The sequence below is a fragment of the Aotus nancymaae genome, unplaced genomic scaffold (assembly GCF_030222135.1).
Source record: "Aotus nancymaae isolate 86718 unplaced genomic scaffold, 86718_ANA_hifiasm-v0.15.2.pri h1tg000036l, whole genome shotgun sequence".
In the NCBI taxonomy this organism is placed as follows: domain Eukaryota; kingdom Metazoa; phylum Chordata; class Mammalia; order Primates; family Aotidae; genus Aotus; species Aotus nancymaae.
Window position 1 is genome coordinate 23,658,009 of NW_026988450.1, and position 24,417 is coordinate 23,682,425.

The following is a 24,417-nucleotide window of genomic DNA, read 5'->3' on the forward strand; positions in this document are numbered from 1 at the left end:
AACACACCATCAATTTTTTGTGGTTCTTAGATATATTAAAGGAAATTTCTGTATTTCCAATGATAAATACAAAAAGGCTAATTAGGAGTACACATATACATAAGAATTTTGGATTCCTATATGTGGTTAAAAAAAAAATGCTACAGTTAGTTTTCAAAAAACAACATGTTACTAACACTTAGAATAACTCTGTAGAAAAAAAAAATCCCTGGAAAATAGCAGTCGCTGAATAAATATTTGTTGAATAAATAAATTGATTAACTGAGAAACCAGTGTTTAATTGAGAAACCAGAGTTCCATGAAGAAATGGCTGGCTCCAGGGCTGGGGCAAGGAAAATACAAGATAACCTAGGAACACTATATTATGCTAGAAAATAAGAATGTCCAGAGCATGATGGAGAAATATCAAAAGGGCAAAGGAGTCAATTGGAGGGTCCATACCACTAGCCAAACCTGGAATATTTAAGCAACAAAACAGATAATGATAGTAACAGATTATAAACCTGTAAGTAGAATAGGAATCCAAGAGTCTACAGTGAGATAAATAAGCAAACAAAAAGATGAGGGAAAAGCAAAAGTGCTACCCTTGGGTACAATGCCAATTAGCAAATCTGAAAAAGATAGTGGAATTTTAAAAATCACCCTTTGGCAACCTTCAGAGTCACAACTGATTCAGACAAGAATCATCAACAGATGCTAAATCTGGAAGGTTAAAGAAAGCTTGATAAGGAGCAGAGTATTTATATATACATATATATACACACACACATAGTCTCCTCAGAAAATACTTATTACTTATTATTCAGTAACAAAACATATGGATTAATTAACTTTACAGCAAAAAAGCCTGACATACTCCTCATCACATGACAAAAGTTGTCAGTGATAGGACAAGTTAATCTCAGGCGTCCCCTGATACAAAGCACTAGGGTAAGTCCAAGTCATTTTTGTGGTATTCATGCTAAAATGCATAAATCATGAGCAAACACCAGACAAACTCAATTGAGGGGCATTCTACAAACTCTGTGATCTCGTATTCTTCATAAATGTTAAGATAAGAAAGACTGAGGAACTGTTACAGATTGAAGTAGAATGGAGAGAAATGGTAAATACATGTAACACATGGTCTTGATTAGATCCTGGAGCTGTAAAGGTTTGGGATGATTAGTGAAATCTGAAATGGAGTCTGGATTAAATAGTCATATGGATTAAAGTTAACTTCCTGATAGAAGAGTGTCCATGTCGTTAAGAAATACACATTGAAATACTAAGGGGTAATGGGACACCATGTCTACAACTTATTCCCAGATGGTTCAAAAATGCTATCAATAGGGAATCAAGGTGAAGGATACATCAGCAGTCTATGTAGTATTTCTACAAATTTTATATAAATCTGAAATTACTTCCTTAGTTTAAAAACAAAAATAAAAGGGAGAAAGCAAAACAGTCCTGTAACATATTCCCAATTACTGACAGATCAACCATGCTGTGAATGAACTTAACTCCTCATTAGGATATAACTTCTTTTTAAGACTCATTTACACACGGTGGAGTCAACACTGGATCTTACCTCCAGAGACCCATTATTTCTCAATACGAGTTACAGTCAGCAGGTTTACAACAAAGGTGCCACCACACTGCAGAGGGGAATAGACTATCTTTTCAATAAATGCTGCTGGATTAAATGAATGTCCATATATTTTTTAAAGAAAGAAAAATATTGAACTCTACCTCACATACGTAAAACTCAATTGCTGACAGATTGTAAATCTAAATAGGAAAGATATAATAATAATGAGGCTTCCAAAACAATATGAAGTTATCTTCACAAACTTGTAGGAGACACAGATGTCTTAAATGGTACACCAAAAAAACATTAACTGTAAAGGAAAAGGCTAATAATTTAGCCTCCATTAAACAAGAATTTCTTTTTTTTTCAGATGGAGTCTTGTTCTGTCACCCAGGCTAGAGTGCAGTGGTGCAATCTTGGCTCACTGCAACCTCCGCCTCCTGGGTTCAAGTGATTCTCCTGCCTCAGCCTCCTGAGTAGCTGGGATTACAGGTGCACACCATCATGCCCAGCTAATTATTGTATTTTTAGTAGAGTTGGGGTTTTACCATGTTGGCCAGGATGGTCTTGAACAAGTGATCCACCCATGTTGGCCTCCCAAAGTGCTGGGATTATAGGTGTGAGCCACCGCATCTGGCCTCATTAAAAAAGAGCTTCTATTCACCAAAATGCACCCTTAGGAGTATAAAAAGATATTTGCAATATACATATCTGACAAATGATATGAATCCAGAATATGTAAGAATGCTGTAAGTCAATGAAAAGTAGAAAAAATTTTAAAACAGACAATGTAGATTTTTAAGTGGGAAAAACATTCCAAATAGCACCTTACAACAGATGCTAGCCTAATGCCAACCGGCATATGAAAAGATGCTCACCTATATTAGTTATTAGGAAAATACAAATTAAAACTACAATGAATTACTTTTTTTTTTTTGGTGAGACGGTATCTTGCTCTGTCACCCAGCCTGGAGTGCATTGGCACAATCTCAGCTCACTGCAACCTCTGCCTCCTGGGTTTAAGTGATTCTCCTGCCTCAGCCTCCTGAGTACCTGGGATTATAGGCATGCACCATCACGCCCAGCTAATTTTTGTATTTTTAGCAGAGACGGGGTTTCACCATGTTAGTCAGACTGGTCTTGAACTACCTCGTGATACACCCTCCTCAGGCTACCAAAGTGCTGGGATTACAGGCATGAGCCACCACGCCCCGCCTGAATTACTATTATACCTCTCAGCACGATAGCTAACACTTTGAAAGCTGGAGATATCAAATGTTGATGAGGATGTGGAGAGCTCTCATACTGCTTTTGGGAAGATAAACGGACATTCTTTGACGTTATATATGAACACCAAATACATTCATAACTATGACCCAACAGTTCCAATCCTAGATATATTCCCAAGAGAAATGTATGCATATAAGAATACTGTTCATAGCAGTATTATGTCTAATAGCTCAAAATTGGAAACAATTCAAATATGTATAATAGCATCATGAGTACAATGTAAATTATAGTATACTCATGCAATAGAATACTACATAGCAATAAAATACTATACCATTAAATGCAACATAGGTGACTCTCATGATGAAATACTACACCATTAAATGCAACATAGATGATTCTCACAAGATAGATGACTCTTACAATATTGATAAAAATGAGCTATCACAAGAGTCTACTGTCTGACGCCAACAAGAAGGCCCAACTAAGCTGGGAGAAATCAGAATAGTGGTTTCCTTCAGAGTTGTTTAACCAATTGAAGTGGGCATCAGGGAGGCTTCCATGGCATTGGTAAAGCATGCGGTAAAGTGTTCACAGCATAAAAATTCATCAAGCTCTTTAACTGTAATATGCCTTTGTCTGCATAAAATATTATACCTTATTTTAAAAGTTTGCCCTAAATAATCTATTCATTCTCTCAGCTCACTATAACACTGAACCATGGAGATTCTTATCTCCACTGGGGCCTTTCAGACACTCCCTGTTTCCTTCCTCTGACTCTTGCTTGTTTACTTCCTGCTATAATCCTCTAAACACGGACTTGACCCAGAGATCAGCATACAATTAACTGCTCTTGCTTTACATTATATGCCTTAGACAGCTTGTTCTGTTCCATTCCAAATGTCACTCTCAACACTCCTGCAGAGTAGGAGGCATACAGTACTCAATGCACATGAGTTTCTTTCTTTCTTCATCCGTAAACTATGGCAATGGTTTCCTTGCTTTTAGTATTTCCTGCCTTGCCTTTACATGCCAAATTGAGCTTCCTAAAATACTCCTTTAATGCATCATGCACTGCTCATGAATATTAATTCCTCTCAACTACATATAAAACTTAATCTTGCAAAGCTGGCATTCAAGTCTTTCCCAATGTAGACTAACTACATTTCCAGTCTTATCTCCTACAAGTCATTTACCTGCTCTAATTAAAAACCATCTATAATTTTTTTTTTTTAGCAAATCCATTGTCCAGATTCCTACTTGAAACCCTTTCCTCATAGTATTTCCTCCATCTAGAATATTCTTTCCTCTCCTCTATACTTGCCTAGAATATTCTTCCCTCTCCTCTATACTTGCCTACTTTCATTCAAGGCCTGTATCTTACTTCAATGACTTCAGTCCATGTTTATCATTACCTGCAATATTGATGGCTGTTATTGTCTACTTACCATTTAATCTTTACCATCAAGTTATGTGTTCATATATAAGACTATAAGACCCTCACTGAAAAGGACAATGTTTTATACCTCTTAGATATGTAAAAAGTGAGTGTTAAATAAATCATGGTGGTGGTAGTACTAATGATCAACCAGTATTATGAAGAGGCTTTTAAAAATTAAATATTTTAGGAACTTAAGAATTTTTTTTCTATTGTAATAATATTTTGGCTTATTTAAGCTTCATAAATACTGCAATCAGTTGAAAAGAAGCAAGAGACTTGTAATCGGAAAGCCATGGATTCTGAAAAGATTAGTCCTTGAAAGAGTAGGGTATATCAACCTAGCAAGGACCACATGAGAATGAAACAAGTCTCTATGTGATCTGATTATGAATATAAGCAAGTAGACAATGATCAAATAGATTTTAGAGTTATTGTTGACAGGCACAAAACATTTTTTTTTAACCTCCATAACAAAATACCTAAGGTGAAATTAATATTGACTGGACGGTAACCACTTGAATTAATCAGTTAACAAATAAGTAAATGGATATATGGCTGGTACTCAAATTATAGCAATTCCATTAACCTAATATTATCAATTAATACACTATGTCCAAAATACAGGTTTGTCTTTCCCAATAGATAACTGGACATATAGATTCATGGAGGTCACCTGAAGAAAATAGTGGGTATCAGGCAGGACTAACTTGCAGCTCCCACTTGGACAGACAAAACAGCATGTGGAGACTCACAATGTGAACTTTGCTCCAAGAACTACCACAAGAACATAACAGGAAAACCAAAAGAATTCACAGACCCTTTGAAAGAAGCGACTTGCTGCTGCAAACTCTGTGAGACAGCCAAAACACTGTGAGTGCCCAAAGTGTGAGAGGGGGAATGTCTGCCTCCAAACACACACCCTCACTGGAGAACCTGAAAATCCAGTTCACGGGAGAAGAATTTAACCTTACCTAGAGTGGAAACAAATTTAGAGAACTGAGCAAAACATAAGGGCAGAAGAAGCAGGCCAGTCATGGTGGCTCACACCTGTAATCCCAACACTTTGGGAGGCCAAGGCAAGTAGACTGCTCGAGCCCAGCAGTTTGAGACAAGCCTGGCCAATGTGGTGAAACCCTGTCTCTACTAAAAATACAAAAAAAAAAAAAAATAGCTGGGCATGGTTGTGCACACCTGTAATCTCAGCTACTTAGGAGACTGAGGCAGGAGAATCGCTTGAGTCCGGGAGACAGAGGCTGCAGTGAGCCAAGATCATGCCACTGTACTCCAACCTGGGCAACAGAGTGAAATCCCATTTAAAAAAAAAAAAAAAGGCTGGGTGTAGAGGCTCATGCCTATAATCCCAGCACTTTGGGAGGCCAAGGCGGGTAGATCACCTGAGGTCCGAAATTCAAGACCAGCCTGGCCAACATGGTGAAACCCCATCTCTACTAAAAATACAAAAAATTAGCTGGCATGATGGCAGGCACCTATAATCCCATCTACTTGGGAGGCTGAGGCAGGAGAATCGCTTGAACCCGGGAGGCAGAGGTTGCAGTGAGCGAAGATTGTACCACTGCACTCCAGCCTGGGTGACAGAGTGAAACTTCGTCTCAAAAAAAAAAAAAAAAGAAAAGTAGAACAAGCAGTGGTAAGAGAGCCCTATAGGCACTCCCAGTCCCCAGGGAAGCCATTTTTTTTACTTTTATCTCACAGGGGTCCTTCGGGAAGATAGCCAGTGGAATTGGAGAAGGGCCGCAGTAAGAAAAATACTTCCAGCTGAACGCTATAATAATTTTGACAGAATGTAAATTTTCCCGGGCAGAATCTGGGCAGTGGCAGGGAATAGGTTACCAATAGAAAGTACAATTATAAGAACAGAAGCCACAGCAGGCAGGGAGGGGCAAGGCCTGAAAGTGCTGCTTACTTTCTCAACAGGAAGGCTTGTAGCCTGGGGCAAATGCTTTTTCTGCAGACACTCCCCAATACCAGCCTGGAGCCCAGTAGCTTCACTGGATAGCCAGACCTAGAAGAAAATATAACCTTCACCATAGTTCCACTCTCAGGAAGCCCCATTCATAGGGGAAGAGGGGAAAAAAAACACATCAAAAGATCACCTTGTGGTTTAAAAGAATCTGAACAGCAGCTCTTGAGTCCAAGATCTTTTCTCTGACAAAGTATATCTGACACAGTATGAGAAGGAACTAGAAGAAAAATTCTGGTAATATGACAAAACAAGGTTCTGTAACACCCTCAAAAGATCACAATAGTTCACCAGCAATGGATCCAAACAAAGAAGAAATCTCTGCATTACCAGAAAAAGAATTCAGTAGGTTGATTATTAATAGCTCAAGGAGACACTAGAGAAAGGTGAAAGGCAACTTAAATTTTTTTTTTTTAAATAACATAAGACATGGATGAAAAAATTCCAGAGAAATAGAATCATAAATAAAAAACAGCCACAGCTTCTGAAAATGAAAGACACACTTAGAGACATGCAAAATATACTAAAAATTTCAACAACAGAATCAAACAAGTAGAAGAAAGAACTTCAGAGCTCAAAGACAAGGCTTTCAAATTAACCCAATCAGGCAAAGACAAAGGAAAAAGAATTTTAAAACATGAACAAAGCCTCCAAGAAATGTGGGATTATGTTAAATGACCAAACCTAACAATAACTGGTTTTCCTGAGGAAGAAGAGAAATCTAAGTTTGGAAAATTTATGTGAGGAATAATCTAGAAAAACTTCCCTGGCCTTGCCAGAGATCTAGACATCCAAATACGAGAAAGTCAAGGAACATCCGGGAGATTCATCACAAAAAAGATCATCACCTAGGCACACAGTCAGATTATCTAAAGTGAAGACAAAGAAAATAATCTTAAGAGTTGTGAGGAAAAAGCACCAGGTAACCTATAAAGGAAAACCTATCTGATTAACAACAGGTATCTCAGCATAAAATCTATAAGCCAGAAGGGATTGATTGGGGTCCTATATTTGGCCTCTTTAAATAATTATCAGTCAAGAATTTTATATCCAATAAAACTAAGCTTCATTAATGAAGGAAAGATAAAAGTATTTTTCAGACAAACAAATGCTGAGAGAATCTGCCACTGCCAAGCCAGCACTACAAGAACTGCTAAAGGAATTATTAAATCTTGAAACAAAGCCTCAGAATAGAACCTCCTTAAAGCATGAATCTCACAGGGCCTATAAAACAATAACACAATGTGAAAAAAAAAAAAAAGAAAAAAAAAGTTTTTCAGGCCAACAACTAGCATGATGAATAAAATAGTACCTCACATCTCAATATTAACGTTGACTGTAAATGGCCTAAATGCTCCACTTTAAAGATACAGAATGGCAGAATGGGTAACAATTCACCAAGTGTCTGCTTTTTTCAAGATACTCACCTAATACATAAGGACTCACATAAACTGAACGTAAAAAGGTGGAAAAAGATATACTGTGCAAACAGATACCAAAAGCCAGCAGGAATAGCTATTTTTATATCAGACAAAACAGACTTTAAAGCAACAACAGTTAAAAAAGACAAAGAAGAACATTACATAATGCTAAAAGGACTAGTCCAACAGGAAAATAACACCTAAATATAAATGCACCTAACACTAGCGCTCCCAATTTATAAAACAATTACTTCTTTACCTTAATAAATGAGATAGAGAGAAACATAGTAGTGGGGGACTTCAATACTCCACTGACAGCACTAGATAGGTCATCAAGACAGAAAGTTAACAAATAAACAATGGACTTAAACTATACCCTACAACAAATGGGTTTAACAGATATATACAGAACATTCTACCCAACAACTGCAGAATATACATTCTATTCATCAGCACATGGAACAAATTCCAAGATAGACCACATGATAAGCCACAAAACAAGTCACAATAAATTTAAGAAAATCAAAATTACATCAAGTACTCTCTCAGACCACAGTGGAATAAAACTGGAAATCAACTCCAAAAGGAACATTCAAAATCAGGCAAATACATGGAAATGAAATAACCTGCTCCTGAATGATTGCTCGGTCAACAACAAAATCAAAATGGAAATTTAAAAATTTGAACTGAACAATAATAATGACACAACCTATCATAACCTCTGGGTGCTAAGAGGAAAGTTTACAGCATCGAATGCCTGCATGAAAAAGTCTAAAAGAGCACAAATAAGACAATCTAAAGTCACACCTCAAGAACTAGAGAAACAAGAACAAACTAAACCCAGCAGAAGAAAAGAAATAACAAAGATGAGAGCAGAACTCAGTGAAACTGAAACCAAAAAATACAAAAGATAAATGAAACAAAAAGTTGTTATTTGAAAAGATAAACAAAATTGATAGAACATTACCAAGATTAACCAAAAAAAGAAGAGAAAAGATCCAAATAAGCTCAATTAGAAACAAAACAGGAGATATAAGAACTGATATCACAAAAATAAAAAATATTCAAGGCTACTATGAACATCTTTACACATACAAACTAGAAAGCCTAGAGGAGACAGATAAATTCCTGGAAATATACAACCCTTCTAGATTAAACCAGTAAGAAACAGAAACTCTGAACTGACCACAGCCAGACTGAAATGGTAATTTTAAAACTGCCAACAATGAGAACAACAAAAAGTCCAGGACCAGAGGGATTCACAGCTGAATTCTATCAGACATTCAAAAAAGAACTGGTACTAATCCTATTGGCACCATTCCAAAAGACAAGAGAAAGAGGGAATCCTCCCTAAATCATTCAATGAAGTCATTATCACTCTGATACCAAAAACAGGGAAGGACATAACAAAAATAGAAAGCCACAGACCAATATCCCTGATGAACATGAATGCAAAAATCCTCAACAAAATATTAGCTAACTGAATCCAACAGCACATTAAAAAGATAATTCACCATGACCAAGTGGATTTCATACCAGGGATGCAGGGACAGTTTAACGTCTACTAGTCAATAAATGTGATACACCACATAAACAGAATTAAAAGCAAAAATCACATGATCATCTCAACAGACAAAGAAAAAGCATTTGACAAAATCCAGCATCCCTATATGATTAAAATCCTCAGCAAAATTGGCACAGAAGGGACATACCTTAAGGTAATAAAAGCATCTATAACAAACCCAAAGCCAACATTATAATGAACAGGAAACAAGTTGAAAGCATTCTCCCTGAGAAGTAGAACAAGACAAGGATGCCCACTTTCACCATAGCTATTCAACATAGTACTGGAAGTCCTAGTTGGAGCAATCAACAAGAGAAAGAAATAAAGGGCACCCAAATCAATAAAGAGGAAGTCAAACTGTTGCTGTTTGCCGATGATATGATCGTATACCTAAAGACTCATCCAAAAAGCTCCTAGATCTCATCAATGAATTCAGTAAAGTTTCAGGATACAAAATAAATGTACACAAATCAGTAGCTCTGCTATAAACCTACAGCGACCAAGCTGAGAATCAAATTAAACACACAACCCCTTTCACAATAGCTGGAAAAAAAAATACTTAGGAATATACCTAACCAAGAAGGTGAAAGAACTCTACAACAAAACTTACAAAACACTCCTGAAAGAAATCACAAAGGATACAAACAAATGGAAACACATCCAAACTACTGGATAGGTAGAATCAATATTGTGGAAATACCACACTGCCAAATGCAATCTACAAATTCCCATCAAAATACAATTATTACTTTTCACAGAACTAGAAAAAAAATCCTAAAATTTATATGGAACCAAAAAAGAGCCCACATAACCAAACCAAGACTAAGCAAAATGAGTAAATCTGGAGTCATCACATTACCTGACTTCATACTGTATTATAAGGCTATAATCACTAAAACAGCATGGTACTGCTATAAAAATAGGCACATAGACCAATAGCATAGAATAGAGAACCCAGAAATAAAGCCCAATACTTACAGCTAACTGATTTTTGTCAAAGCAAACAAAAAATACAAAGTGGGGAAAGGACATCCTATTCCACAAATGGTGCTGGGATAATTGGCAAGTCACATGGAGAAGAATGAAATTGGATCCTCATGTCTCACCTTACACAAAAATCAAATCAAGATTGATTAAAGACTTAACTCTAAGACCTGAAACATAAAAATTCTAGAAGATAACATTGGAAAAACTCTTCTAGACATTGGGTTAGGCAAAGACTTCAAGAACCCAAAAGCAAATGCAACAAAAACAAAGATAAACAGATGAGACTTAACTAAACTAAAAAGCTTCTGCACCTTAAAAGAAATAATCAACAAAGTAAATGGACAATCTTCACAAATTTTGTATCCGACAAAGGACTAATAGCCAAAATTTACAAGGAACTCAAACAAATCAGCAAGAAAAAATTAATGCCATCAAAAAGTGAGCCAAGGAAATGAATAGACAATTCTCAAAAGAAGATATATAAACAGCCAAGAAACATGTTCAACAACATAAATTATCCAGGGAAATGCAAATCAAAATCACAATGCAATATCACCTGATATGGTTCAGCTACGTCCTCACCCAAGTCTCATCTTGAATTGTAATCCCCATATTCCCCATGTGTCAAGGGAGAGACCAGGCAGAGGTAGTTTCATGGAGGCAGTTTCTCCCTTGCTGTTCTCATGATAGTGACTGAGTTCTCACAAGATCTGATGGTTTTATAAGTATTTGGAGAGTTCCTCCTTCAGTTATTCTCTCTCTTGCCACCTTGTGAAGAAGGTGCCTCTCTCTCCCTCACCTTCCACCATGATTGTAAGTTTCCTGAGGCCTCCCTAGTCATATGGAACTGTGAGTCAATTAAATTTCTTTCCTTTATAAATTGCCCAGTCTCTGGACAGAGAAAATGTGGCACATATACACCATGGAATATTATGCAGCCATCAAAAATGATGAGTTCATGTCCTTTGTAGGGACATGGATGAAGCTGGAAACCATCATTTTCAGAAAACTAACACAAGAACACAAAATCAAACACCGTATGTTCTCACTCATAGGCGAGTGTTGAACAATGAGAACACATGGACACAGGGAGGGGAGCACTAAACACTGGGGTGTGTTGGAGGGAAATAGGGGAGGGACAGCGGGGGATGGGGAGTTGGGGAGAGATAGCATGGGGAGAAATGCCAGATATAGGTGAAGGGGAGGAAGGCAGGAAATCACACTGCCACGTGTGTACCTATGCAACAATCTTGCATGTTCTTCACATGTACCCCAAAACCTAAAATGCAATAAAAAAAAATAAAAACAAATTACCCAGTCTCAGGAAGTTCTTCACAGCAGTGTGAAAACAGACTAATACACCACCTTACTCCTGCAAAATGGCCATAATTTTAAAATAAAAAAATAATTGATGTTGGCATGGATGTGGTGAAAAGAAACACCTTTACACTGCTGGTGGAAATGTCAACTAGTACAACCATTATGAAAAACAGTATGGAGATTCCTTAAATAACTAAAAGTAGATCTACCATTTGATCCAGCAATCCCACTAATGGGCATCTACCCAGAGAAAAAGAAGTGATTATATGAAAAAGACTCTTGTATATGCATGTTTGTAGCAGATTCACAATTGCAAAAACATGAAACCATCCCAAAAGTCCACCAATCAACAAGTCTATAAGGAAAATGTGGTGTACATATATATCAAGGAATACTACTCAGCTATTAAAAGGAATGATATAATGGCATTTGCAGCAAACTGGATGGAGCTGGAGACCATTATTCTAAGTAAAGTAACTCAGGAATGGAAAACCAAATGTAGTATATTCTCACTTTATAAGTGGGAGATAAGCTATAAGGACACAAAGGCATTAAGAATAATACAATGGACTTTGGGGGCTCCAGGGGAAAGATGGGAGGGCAATGAGGGGTAAAAGACTACACGCTGAGTACAGCATACACTGCTTGGGTGATGGGTGCAACAAAATCTCAGCAATCATCACTAAAGAATTTATCCAAGTAACCAAATATCACCTGTTCCCCAAAAACTATTGAAATAAAAAAAAAAAGATAACAACACATAATGTTGTTGGTATTGTATGCAATTAGAACAACTCTTTAAAATTTTTCTTAGGAGCTTAAAATTAGAATAGTCATTTCCTTAGCAGTATTTTACATGCAAGTGGTTTGGAGAATTTGTGGATTTCTTTTATTTTTAAGACAGTCTCACTCTGTCTTCCAGGCAGGAGTGCAGTAGCATGATCTCGGCTCACTGCAACTTACGCCTCCCAGGTTCAAGCAATTCTCCTGCCTCAGCCTCCTGAGTAGCTGGAAATACTATGCCACCATGCCCAGCTAACTTTTGTATTTATACTAGAGATGGGGTTTCATCATGCTGGCCAGATGGTCTTCAAATCCTGACCTCATGATCCACCCGCCTCAGCCTCCCACTGCTAGGATTACAGATGTGAGCCACCGCTCCCAGCCAAATTTGTAGCTTCCTTAATAAACATCATACAAATGTTATAAATTGACTATCAAGGGCCAGGCACAGTGACTCATGCCTGTAATCCCAGCACTTTGGGAGGCCAAGGCAGGCAGACAGCTTGAGATCAGGAGTTCAAGACCAGCCTGACCAACATGGTAAAAACCCATCTCTAAAAAAATAACAAAAATTAGTAGGCATAGTGCCATGTACTTGTAATCCCAGCTACTTGGAAGGCTGAGGCAGGAGAATTGCTTGAACTCAGAAGGTAGAGGTTGCAGTGAGCCAAAATCATGCCATTTTACTCCAGCCTGGGCAAGAAAGTAAGAACTCTATATCAAAAAGAATAGAATAAAATAAAATAAAATAAATTCATATCAACCACTTCTAACATTTTAACCAAGTAATATAACAGGATGCTTGGGCTAATTTTATAACTTTTTATTTAAATTAAGATGAATAAATAACTTTTTTACTATTAAAACTATATATTTACAAAGAGAAATTGGGAGAGAGATCCAAGATGGCCGGTTAGGAGCAGCTGAGGATTCCAGGTACGAGTGAAAGCACAGAGAGTGAGTGGACACCACATTTCCAGATGGATTTTTACTGCCCACAGACCAGGAGATTCCCAGGCAGAGGAGCCCCATGGGTCTCCAGGGCTGCTGTTTTGGCCAGCGTGGCTGTTTTGCCTGTGCCCCGGCGCAGCGGTTCCCAGTGCACAGTAAACAAGACTGTGTCCCCTCTTAGCCAGCAAGGGGAGCTAAAACAGGGAGCCAGGCCAGGAGATTCCTGGGCAAAAAAGCACCACGAATCTCAGAGCCGCGGTTTCAGCTGACACAGTGGGTCACCACACGGGAAATCACACAGCGCCCGGTGCCTATTCAACAGGCGACCAGGTCACCTGGTAGAGAGCCAACGCTTCAACTAAAAAACAAAAGGCTCTGAAGCAGGTAGCCAGGTGATCAGGCCCGGCTGGTCCCACCCCCTCAAAAACAAAAACAAAAACAAAAAAACAGCAATTGGAAACGCTCTGGGATGAGACTTTCACAGCAAGCATGGCTGAACCCAGGATAGTCCAGCTTTGTGGGGGAGGGGCGTCCGCCATTACGGAGGCACTCTACCACTACAGAGACAGTCCGCCATTCCTGGGACAGTCTGATGTTGCCGAGGCAACCCGTCATTACAGAGACAGTCTGTCATTACAGAGGTGAGCGACCGTTCCTGAGGCAGTTCTAAATACACCCATATAAACAGGACTGCAGGTAAGTTCACAGGGCAGCTGGGCGGAGCCCACAGCAGCTAAGCGAAGCCTCTGCAGGCTGAGAGTGACCAGGCTGCCTCCTTGTGGGCAGGGCAGCCCTGAAGAAAAAAAAAGGCAGCAGCACAGAGGAAACTTATAAAGCCCTAACTCCCTGGGACAGAACACCTGGGAAAATAAAGGGGGGTTTATGAGGCCTGCTGCTGCAGACTTACAATTTACCGGCCCAGCAGCTCTGAATGAACAATGGGGCTCACAGCTCAGCACCTGATATAATATAAAGGACAGACTGTTTCCTCAAGCAGCTCCCTGACACCCATATATCCAAAAAGTCACCTCATAAAGGAGAGCTCAGACTGACATTTGGCAGGTATCCTTCTGGGACAAAGCAGAAAAAGAAACTGGTAGCTGTTCGGCAACTGCTGCAAGTGATCCCCAGGCAGGCAGGGCCTGGAGTGGACCTCAGCAGTCCTACAGCAGAGAGGCCAGACAGTTAAAAGGAAAACTAAGGAACAGAAATAACTTCATAACAACAAACAGGACGTCCACTAAGAGACCAAATCAGAAAGTCAACAACTAAAAAGCCGACAGGTGGATAAATCCACAAAGATGGGAAGAAACCAGCGCAAAAAGGATGAAAACACCCAAAACCAGAACACCTCTCCTCCTACAAGGGATCACAACTCCTCACCAGCAAGGGAACAAGACTGGACGGAGAATGAGTGTGATGAAATGACAGAATCAGCCTTCAGAAAGTGGGTAATAAGAAACTTCCGTGAGTTAAAAGAACATGTTCTAACCCAATGCAAAGAAACTAAGAACGTTGAAAACAGATTTGATGAAATGCTAATGAGAATGGACAACTTAGAGAGGAATATAAGTGAATTGATGGAGCTGAAAAACACAACATGAGAACTTCGCGAAGCATGCACAAATTTCAACAGCCGAATTGACCAAGCAGAAGAAAGGATATCACAGGTCGAAGAGCAACTCAATGAAATAAAACGAGAAGGCAAGATTAGAGAAAACAGGGTAAAAAGGAATGAACAAAGTCAACAAGAAATATGGGACAATGTGAAAAGACCTAATCTACATTTGATAGGTGTACCTGAATGTGACGAAGAGAATGAATCCAAGCTGGAAAATACTCTTCAGGATATTATCCAGGAAAACTTCACCAAACCTAGCAAGGCAGGCCAATATTCAAGTCCAGGAAATACAGAGAACACCACAAAGATATTCCTCAAGAAGAGCAACCCCAAGGCACATAATTGTCAGATTCACCAGGGTTGAAATGAAGGAGAAAATACTAAGGGCAGCCAGAGAGAAAGGTCAGGTTACCCACAAAGAGAAGCCCATCAGACTCACAGCAGATCTCTCGGCAGAAACCCTACAAGCCAGAAGAGAGTGGGGGCTGATATTCAACATCCTTAAAGAAAAGAACTTTTAACCCAGAATTTCATATCCAGCCAAACTAAGCTTCATAAGTGAAGGAAAAATAAAATCCTTTGTGAACAAGCAAGTACTCAGAGATTTCATCACCACCAGACCTGCTTTTTAAGAGCTCCTAAAAGAGGCACTACACATAGAAAAGAACAACCAGTACCAGCCACTCCAAAAACACACCGAATGGTAAAGAGCATCAACACAATGAAGAATCTGCATCAACCAATGGGCAAAACAGCCGGCTAGCATCAAAATGGCAGGATCAAATTCACACATAACAATATTAACCCTAAACGTAAATGGACTAAACGCCCAAATCAAAAGACACAGATTGGCAAATTGGATAAAAAGCCAAAACCCATCAGTGTGCTGTATCCAGGAAACCCATCTCACATGCAAGGATACACAAAGGCTCAAAATAAAGGGATGGAGGAAGATTTACCAAGCAAATGGAGAGCAAAAAGAACCAGAGGTTGCAATTCTCATCTCTGACAAAATAGACTTTAAAGCAACAAAGATCAAAAGAGACAAAGAAGGGCATTACATAATGGTAAAAGGATCAATGTGCAACAAGAAGAGCTAACGATTCTAAATATATATGCACCTAATACAGGAGCACCCAGATACATAAGGCAAGTTCCTAATGACTTACAAAGAGACTTAGACTCCCACACAATAATAGTGGGAGATTTCAACACACCATTGTCAATATTAGACAGATCGAGACAGAAAATTAACAAGGATATCCAGGACTTGAACTCAGACCTGGAACAAGCAAACCTAATACACATTTACAGAACTCTCCACCCCAAATCCACAGAATATACATTCTTCTCAGCACCACATCACACCTACTCTAAAAGTGACCACATAATTGGAAGTAAATCACTCCTCAGCAAATGCAAAAGAATGGAAATCATAACAAACAGTCTCTCAGACCACAGTGCAATCAAGTTAGAACTCAGAATTCAGAAACCAACCCAGAACCACACAGCTTCATGGAAAATGAACAACTTTCTCTTGAATGTTGACTGGATAAACACTGAAATGAAGGCAGAAATAAAGATGTTCTTCAAAACCAACGAGAACGAAGACACCACATACCAGAATCTCTGGGACACGTTTAAAGCAGTCTCTAGAGGAAAATATATAGCAATAAGTGCCCACATGAGAAGCAAGGAGAGATCTAAAATTGACACCCTATCATCAAAATTGAAAGAGCTAGAGGAGCAAGATCAAAAAAACTCAAAACCTAGCAGAAGACAAGAAATAACTAAGAGCAGAGCAGAACTGAAGGAGATAGAGACACAAAAAACCCTTCAAAAAATCAATCAATCCAGGAGCTGGTTTTTTGAAAAGATCAACAAAATAGACAGACCACTAGCCAGATTAATAAAAAAGAAAAGAGAGAATAACCAAATAGATGCAATAAAAAATGATAAAGGGGATATCACCACAGATTACACAGAAATTCAAACCATCATCAGAGATTATTACAAACAACTCTATGCATATAAACTAGAAAACTTGGAAGAAATGGATAAATTCCTGGACAGCTGTCTCCTCCCAAGCCTAAACCAGGAAGAAGTCGAAATCCTGAACAGACCAATAACAAGGTCTGAAGTCGAGGCAGCAATTAAGAGCCTACCACCCAAAAAAAGCCCAGGTCCAGATGGGTTCACTGCCGAATTCTACCAGACATATAGAGAGGAACTGGTACCATTCCTTCTGAAACTATTCCAAATAATCCAAAAAGAGGGAATCCTCCCCAAATCATTTTATGAGACCAACATCATCCTGATACCAAAACCTGGCAGAGACTCAACAAGAAAAGAAAACTTCAGGTCAATATCCATGATGAACATAGATGCAAAAATCTTCAATAAAATACAGGCAAGCCGATTGCAACAGCACATCAAAAAGCTTATCCACCATGATCAAGTAGGATTCAGCCCGGGGATGCAAGGCTGGTTCAACATACGCAAGTCTATAAATATAATTCACCACATAAACAGAACCAAAGACAAAAACCACATGATTATCTCAATTGATGCAGAGAAGGCCTTCAACAAAATTCAACAGCCCTTTATGCTAAAAACCCTCAATAAACTAGGTATCGATGGAACATATCTCAAAACAATAAAAGCTATTTATGCCAAACCAACAGCCAATATCATACTGAATGGGCAAAAACTGGAAGCATTCCCTTTGAAATCGGGCACTAGACAAGGATGCCCTCTCTCACCACTCCTATTCAATATAGTACTGGAAGTTCTAGCAAGAACAATCAGGCAAGAAAAAGAAAGAAAGGGTATTCAATAAGGAAAGGAGGAAGTCAAATTGTCTCTATTTGCAGGTGACATGATTGTATATCTAGAAGACCCCATCATCTCAGCCCAAAATCTGCTGAAACTGATAAGCAACTTCAGCAAAGTCTCAGGATATAAAATCAATGTGCAAAAATCACAAGCATTCCTATATACCAATAACAGACTTAAAGAGAGCCAAATCAAGAACGAACTGCCATTCACAATTACTACAAAGAGAATAAAATACCTAGGAATACAACTAACAAGGAACGTAAAGGACCTCTTCAAGGAGAACTACAAACCACTGCTCAACGAAATAAGAGAGGACACAAACAGATGGAGAAACATTCCATGTTCAAGGTTAGGAAGAATCAATATCGTGAAAATGGCCATACTGCCCAAAGTAATTTACAGATTCAACGCTATCCCCATCAAGCTACCAATGACCTTCTTCATAGAACTGGAAAAAGCCACCTTAAACTTCATATGGAACCAAAAGAGAGCCCACATAGCCAAGTCAATTCTAAGCAAAAAGAACAAAGCGGGAGGCATCACACTACCGAACATCAAACTATACTACAAGGCTACAGTAATCAAAACAGCATGGTACTGGTACCAAAACAGAGATATAGATCAATGGTACAGAACAGAGGCCTCGGAGGCAACACAACATATCTACAACCATCCGATCTTTGACAAACGTGATAAAAACAAGCAATGTGGAAAGGATTCCCTGTTTAATAAGTGGTGTTGGGAAAACTGGCTAGCCATATGCAGAAAGCAGAAACTGGACCCTCCCTGACACCTTACACTAAAATTAGCTCCAGATGGATTAAAGACTTAAACATAAGACCTAACACCATAAAAACTGTAGAAGAAAACCCAGGCAAAACCATTCATAGCATAGGTGTAGGCAAGGACTTCATGGCCAAAACACCAAAAGCATCAGTAACAAAAGCCAAAATAGACAAATGGGACCTAATCAAACTCCACAGCTTTTGCACGGCAAAAGAAGCAGTCATTAGAGTGAATCGGCAACCAATGGAATGGGAAAAAATGTTTGCAGCTTACCCTTCTGACAAAGGGCTGATATCCAGAATTTACAATGAACTAAAACAGATTTACAAGAAAAAAATAAACAAGCCCATTCAAAAGTGGGCAAAGGATATGAACAGATACTTTACAAAAGAAGACATACATGAGGCCAACAAGCATATGAAAAAATGCTCATCATCACTGGTCATTAGAGAAATGCAAATCAAAACTACATTGAGATACCATCTCACACCAGTTAGAATGGCGATCATTAAAAAATCTGGAGACAACAGATGCTGGAGAGGATGTGGAGAAATAGGAACACTTTTACACTGTTGGTGGGAGTGTAAATTAGTTCAACCATTGTGGAAGACAGTGTGGTGATTCCTCAAGGACCTAGAAATAGAAATTCCATTTGACCCAGCAATCCCATTACTGGGTATATATCCAAAGGATTATAAATCGTTCTACTATAAGGACACATGCACACGAATGTTCACTGCAGCACAGTTTACAATAGCAAAGACCTGGAACCAACCCAAATGCCCATCGATGATAGACTGGACAGGGAAAATGTGGCACATATACACCATGGAATATTATGCAGCCATCAAAAACTAGTTCACGTCCTTTGTAGGTACATGGACAAACCTGGAAACCATCATTCTCAGCAAATGGACACAAGAACACAAAATCAAACATCACATGTTCTCACTCATAGATGGGTGTTGAACAATGGGAACACACGAACACAGGGAGGGGAGCACTATACACTGGGGTCTGTTAGGGCGAGGGGGGGGAACAGCGGGGGGTGGGGAGTTGGGGAGAGATAGCATGGGGAGAAATGCCACATATAGGTGAAGGGGAGGAAGGCAGCAAATCACACTGCCATGTATGCACCTATGCAACAATCTTGCATGTTTTTCACATGTACCCCAATACCTAAAATGCAGTTAAAAAAAAAAAGAGAAATTAATTATTTTTTTCTTTTTTTATAATTTTTTTTTTTTGGTAGTAACAAATTCTATCCTAGATTCAAGTGATTCTCCTGCCTCAGCCTCCTGAGTAGCTGGGATTACAGGCACTCACCTAATTTTCTGTATTTTTCGTACAGACAGGGTTTCACTTTGTTGGCCAGGTTGGCCTCAAACACTTGACCTCACGTGATCCACCTGCCTTGGCATCCCAAAGTGCTGGGATTACAGACACGTGCCACCAAGCCTGGCCTCCTTCAGTTATTTTTATCCGTGTGCATGTGCGTGTGTGTGTGTGTTTGTAGGCATGGCATGTGTGTACAATTAATACTTGCTCACTCTGTGACTGGCCTGCTATAAATGAAACATACAATGAGCAGAACACACAGCACACAATGTAACAGAAGGAAGCAAGTCAGTGCCATACCTGGGTTATTGTTAACATTACTTTTGGGTGGCTTCTGAACTGGTTTGGGAAGCGTAGATTCAGTCAAAGCTTTATTAGCAACAGCCTGTTGAGCCTTCTTTATACTGCTGCCTTCGGATTCCCATGTCTGCTCACCAAGACTCAGCTGCACTGAGAACATCTTAGGAAAACATAAATAGACAAAGAAAACATTAAGAATTTTCCAAGAAATAAAATGAGCTGTCTGAGAGAAAAATAAACACACCACAGAATCAGAATTTAAGAGCTAGAGGTGACCTTACATACAGATTGTTTGCAAGAAAATCTTACTCTAACTAATGAAGAAATTTTAAGAGAGTACCAAATTCTGTTCTATCCTATTCAAAAGCTTAGTAGCAGGTCTAGGTATACATTTTGGGTAGAATAAATCAAGAAGCAATCTTTCCTCTAAATGCAATCACAATGTTAATGTCATTGTGATCCTCAGAAAAGTAGAATAAGTACAAAGAGTAAGAGAAACTGTAAGAGAAGCCAAAAGACCAAGTGTCTATAGCACTTTTATAAGATCTAATTCCTTAAATGTTACATTTAGCACAACTTAGGCAACGAGTCAGGCAATTCTTTTAAATATTATACTACCAAAAACTCTGAATCTCCACAACAAACATTTAGCCAATCACTAAATTGTGTCCATTTTAACATCATAAATATTTCTCAAATCTTCTTCCTCTCTCTGACAACAACACTGCACTGGATCCAGCCTTTCATCGTCTTTAGCTTGGACATGATATTCTTCCAGCTGATCGCTGCTAAAACTATCTTTCTAAAATACAAATAAATCCAATTTCATCACCCCAATCAACACCAGGTTAAAACCCTTCAACTGTTCCTGTTTTAGCATGGCACAAAGGCTCTACCTGTGCATCCTCATTTCACACACATCCATCCCCTCATGTGTCCTACATTCCACTCACACTGTATTTCCATATAAGCCTGCAAAGTTATTAATCATCTTTAAAACGTAGAGTCAAGTTACATGATATGTGCATAATTGGTTTTACTCCACAGACTGCTTATTTTTTCTAGGAATACAAAGTATTAACTCAAAATTACTTCTTAATTACAAAAAAGGATATTATCACAGAAAGAAGATCAGATAGAAAATACCTTCACTAAGTTAGCATCACCAATAATCATACAAATTGATGTCATGTGCCCCTGAGATGATCCAGTGAGAAGTAAATACAACAACCATGTAGTATTCTTGGCCAAAAATGTTTAATCTAATCATAGAGAAACAATCAGACAGATGTAGATTATGGGACATTCTACAAAACAAATGGCCTAGGCTCCAAAAATATCAATGTCATAAAAGGAAAAAAGAAAAAAGAAAGAATGCAGGGAGGTTGTCATAGATTAAAGGACACTAAAGAGACATGAAAAGACATGATCAATACAATGCATGATCCTTGATTATATCAGAAATGGGAAGGGGAAAAAAAGCTATAAAGGACATTTAGAAGACAACTGGGGAAATGTGACTATGAACTGTATATTAAGAAATAGGTTTAGCCAGGATAAAATTTCTTGTGTGATAACAGTATTGTGGTTATAAAGAAGAACGTCTTTAGTCTTACAAGGTAGACATGTAAGTATTTAAGAATGAAGTGTCATGGTAGCTGAAATTTACTTTCAGATTGTTCAAGGAAAAAGTGTATGTCAATATAGAAGGAGCAAGAAATAAAGTAATGTTGCAAATAAATGATCAGTGAATCTAAAACATACATGAGTGTCTATTACACTACTCTTCCATTTATTTCTGTAGATTTTTAATTACTGAAAAGAGAACTGGAATTTGTCATTTGAAATTCACAACATAAATATACCTGTTTAAAGTGATTAATTTTTCTTTTATTCTAATTCAGTTTAAAATATATATCTAAAATGTATCTTTAATGCTCTATCTGGTTTCAAAATGATTTTTCAATGACTAGCTCTTTGTTTTCCTTCAAATTTTGGTATTTAACAAAGAAAAGAACTCTGTTACAAACTAAGAAAGTTTAAAGATTTCATATGACATATATTATATAATCTTACATACAGCCCACATGCTTGAAAACAGAAATACCCACATGAATGACCCTGAGATTCCTTATCGCATCAGGAAAGCACATTAAATTTACTCTGCATATCTCCAGACCTGACTCTCCTAAACAACAATCATATAAATCTAATTTTCTACCTGGCATTTCTACAAACTCAAGAGGTATAAGGTCAAACAAAACATCGCCTTCTCCACTCTGTCCCCTCCAAATCATTTCACACTCCAAAATGTTTCATCCATTATCTCCCAACAGTTCAGGTTCAAACCTCATTAGTTGCATTTATCCTTGCCTATCCTTGCCTTCCTAAGGCTTATTTAACATCTCGTAACTCTTCCTTGTAATTTCTATTGTCACCTCCTTAGTCTAAGACCCCTATAAAGTCAGACTCAGAATACTTCATTTAGCTCCTGTCTCTAATCTTTCCTGCCTCCTAATATCCAGATGTCACCATTTTCCCAATCTCATGAGCCAGACACCTTTGAGTGGTCCCCCATTCTCTCCTCCTTCCAATTATCAACTACTGATGCAACTTAAATGTTTTTCAAACCTGGCCTCCTCTCTTTATACTAAGATACATATATATGCACCAATGTCTTAGTGAAGAATATCAGTACCTCGCCCCTAAACTACCACAGCACCATCTGTGGCATATAAGAAATATGTATTTGGTCTCTGGCCCTGGTTCCTAACACAGAGCTTCCAAAACTTTGTAATTTCCCGAGGGACAGCAGAGCTAGGAGCATTTCTGTTCTAATATTTGGTCTTTGATTCCAATTTCTAACACAGAGCTCTTAAATTCCTTGAAATTTCCTGGGTGACAGGAACATCTTTTTATTCCAATAAGCCAACTCTTGGCAGGCCCCTGGACAGAGAGGTAGTCTGAGGGCTAGTCATCAGAAAAACTAAGCCATGATTAGAAACTTCATTTTTCAGCCTCACCTCATCCCTATCCGCCATGGGTAAAAGAGGGGCTGGAGACTGAGTTAATAATCAATCATGCCTACATGATTGAGCCTCCATAAATATCCCTAAAAGATAAAGTTCAAAAAACTTGTAGGCTGGTGAACACATTGAGGTGCTTCAGGGTGGTACACCCAGGCAGGGCTTGGAATCTCCATTTCCCTTCTCACACACCTCATCCTATGTACCTCTTTATCTAGCTCTTCACCTGTATACTTTAGAATATCCTTTATAAGAAACTGGTAAACATAAGTATATATTCCCCTGAGTCTTGCAAGCTGTTATAACAAATTATGAAACCTGAGAAGAGGGTGCTGGAAAACCCCAGTTTATAGCCAGTTGGTCACAAGTTTAAAAGACCCAGACTTGTGACTGTCAAGTGAAGTGAGAGCGGTGTTGTGAGACTGAGCCCTTAACCTGTGGGGTCTGCACTAACCATGGGTAGTTACTGTCAGAATCAAGTTAAATAGTAGGATAACTAGTCAGTATATGGGTACAATTAGAGAATTCATTGGTATGGGAAAAAACCCCGCACATTTAGTGTCAGAAGTCAAGTGTTACAACCAGGTGTGGTGGCCTATGTCTGGAATCCCAGCACTTTGGGAGGCCAAGGTGTGAGGATCACTTGAGCTCAGGAGTTTGAGACTAGCCTGGGCAACAGAGAAAGACCTCAGCACTACTAAAAGTTCAAAAAATTATCCAGGCATGGTGGTGCACACCTGTAATCCCAGCTACTCAGGAGGCTGAAGCAGGGGGATCCCTTGAGCCCAGGAGATCAAGGCTGCAGTAAGCTACGACTGCACAACTGCACTCCAGCCTGGGCAACAGAGCAAGATCCTGTCTGGAAAACAAATTTTTTAATTAAAAAAAATTTTTTTAAGTGACGTATTGAGAGTATAGAAAAAAATTTATTTTTACGATCTTAAAGCAATTCCCTTGATATCAGATGTTCCCATTCAAACTACCATTCTTACCACCATCAACATGAACATTCTGTAAAATATAAGTATTTCCAAGGCAATCCTATGCTTTTCTAAAATCTCTCTAAAGACTCCTACTACATAAAAAGTTTAGTAGTTTTAAGACGGAATGCCGAAGACACACTGTTTATGAGTTTAAGTCATGATTTGACCACTTACTATGTACAACACTGGGAAGTTAATTAGTCTTTTTAACTCTGTTTCTTACCTGTTTAGTGAAACAGTGCTAATAAGAACACATGGTTAGTTGTGAAATTAGAAT

General features: G+C 38.5%; 1 protein-coding gene across 18 annotated transcripts in view; it reads right to left on the reverse strand.

The window, feature by feature from the left end:
- STAU2 (staufen double-stranded RNA binding protein 2) overlaps window positions 1–24,417 on the reverse strand; it is a 355,158-nt gene that overhangs the window by 271,865 nt on the left and 58,876 nt on the right. For 15 of the 18 annotated variants that reach the window (XM_021672674.2, XM_064384279.1, XM_064384278.1 and 12 more), the window contains one exon: window positions 20,132–20,291. The exons of the other annotated variants lie outside the window; for them this stretch is intronic. In XM_021672674.2, coding sequence (XP_021528349.2) covers window positions 20,132–20,291 — 160 coding nt within the window. The remainder of the gene's footprint in view (window positions 1–20,131; window positions 20,292–24,417) is intronic. 18 annotated transcript variants of the gene reach the window in all.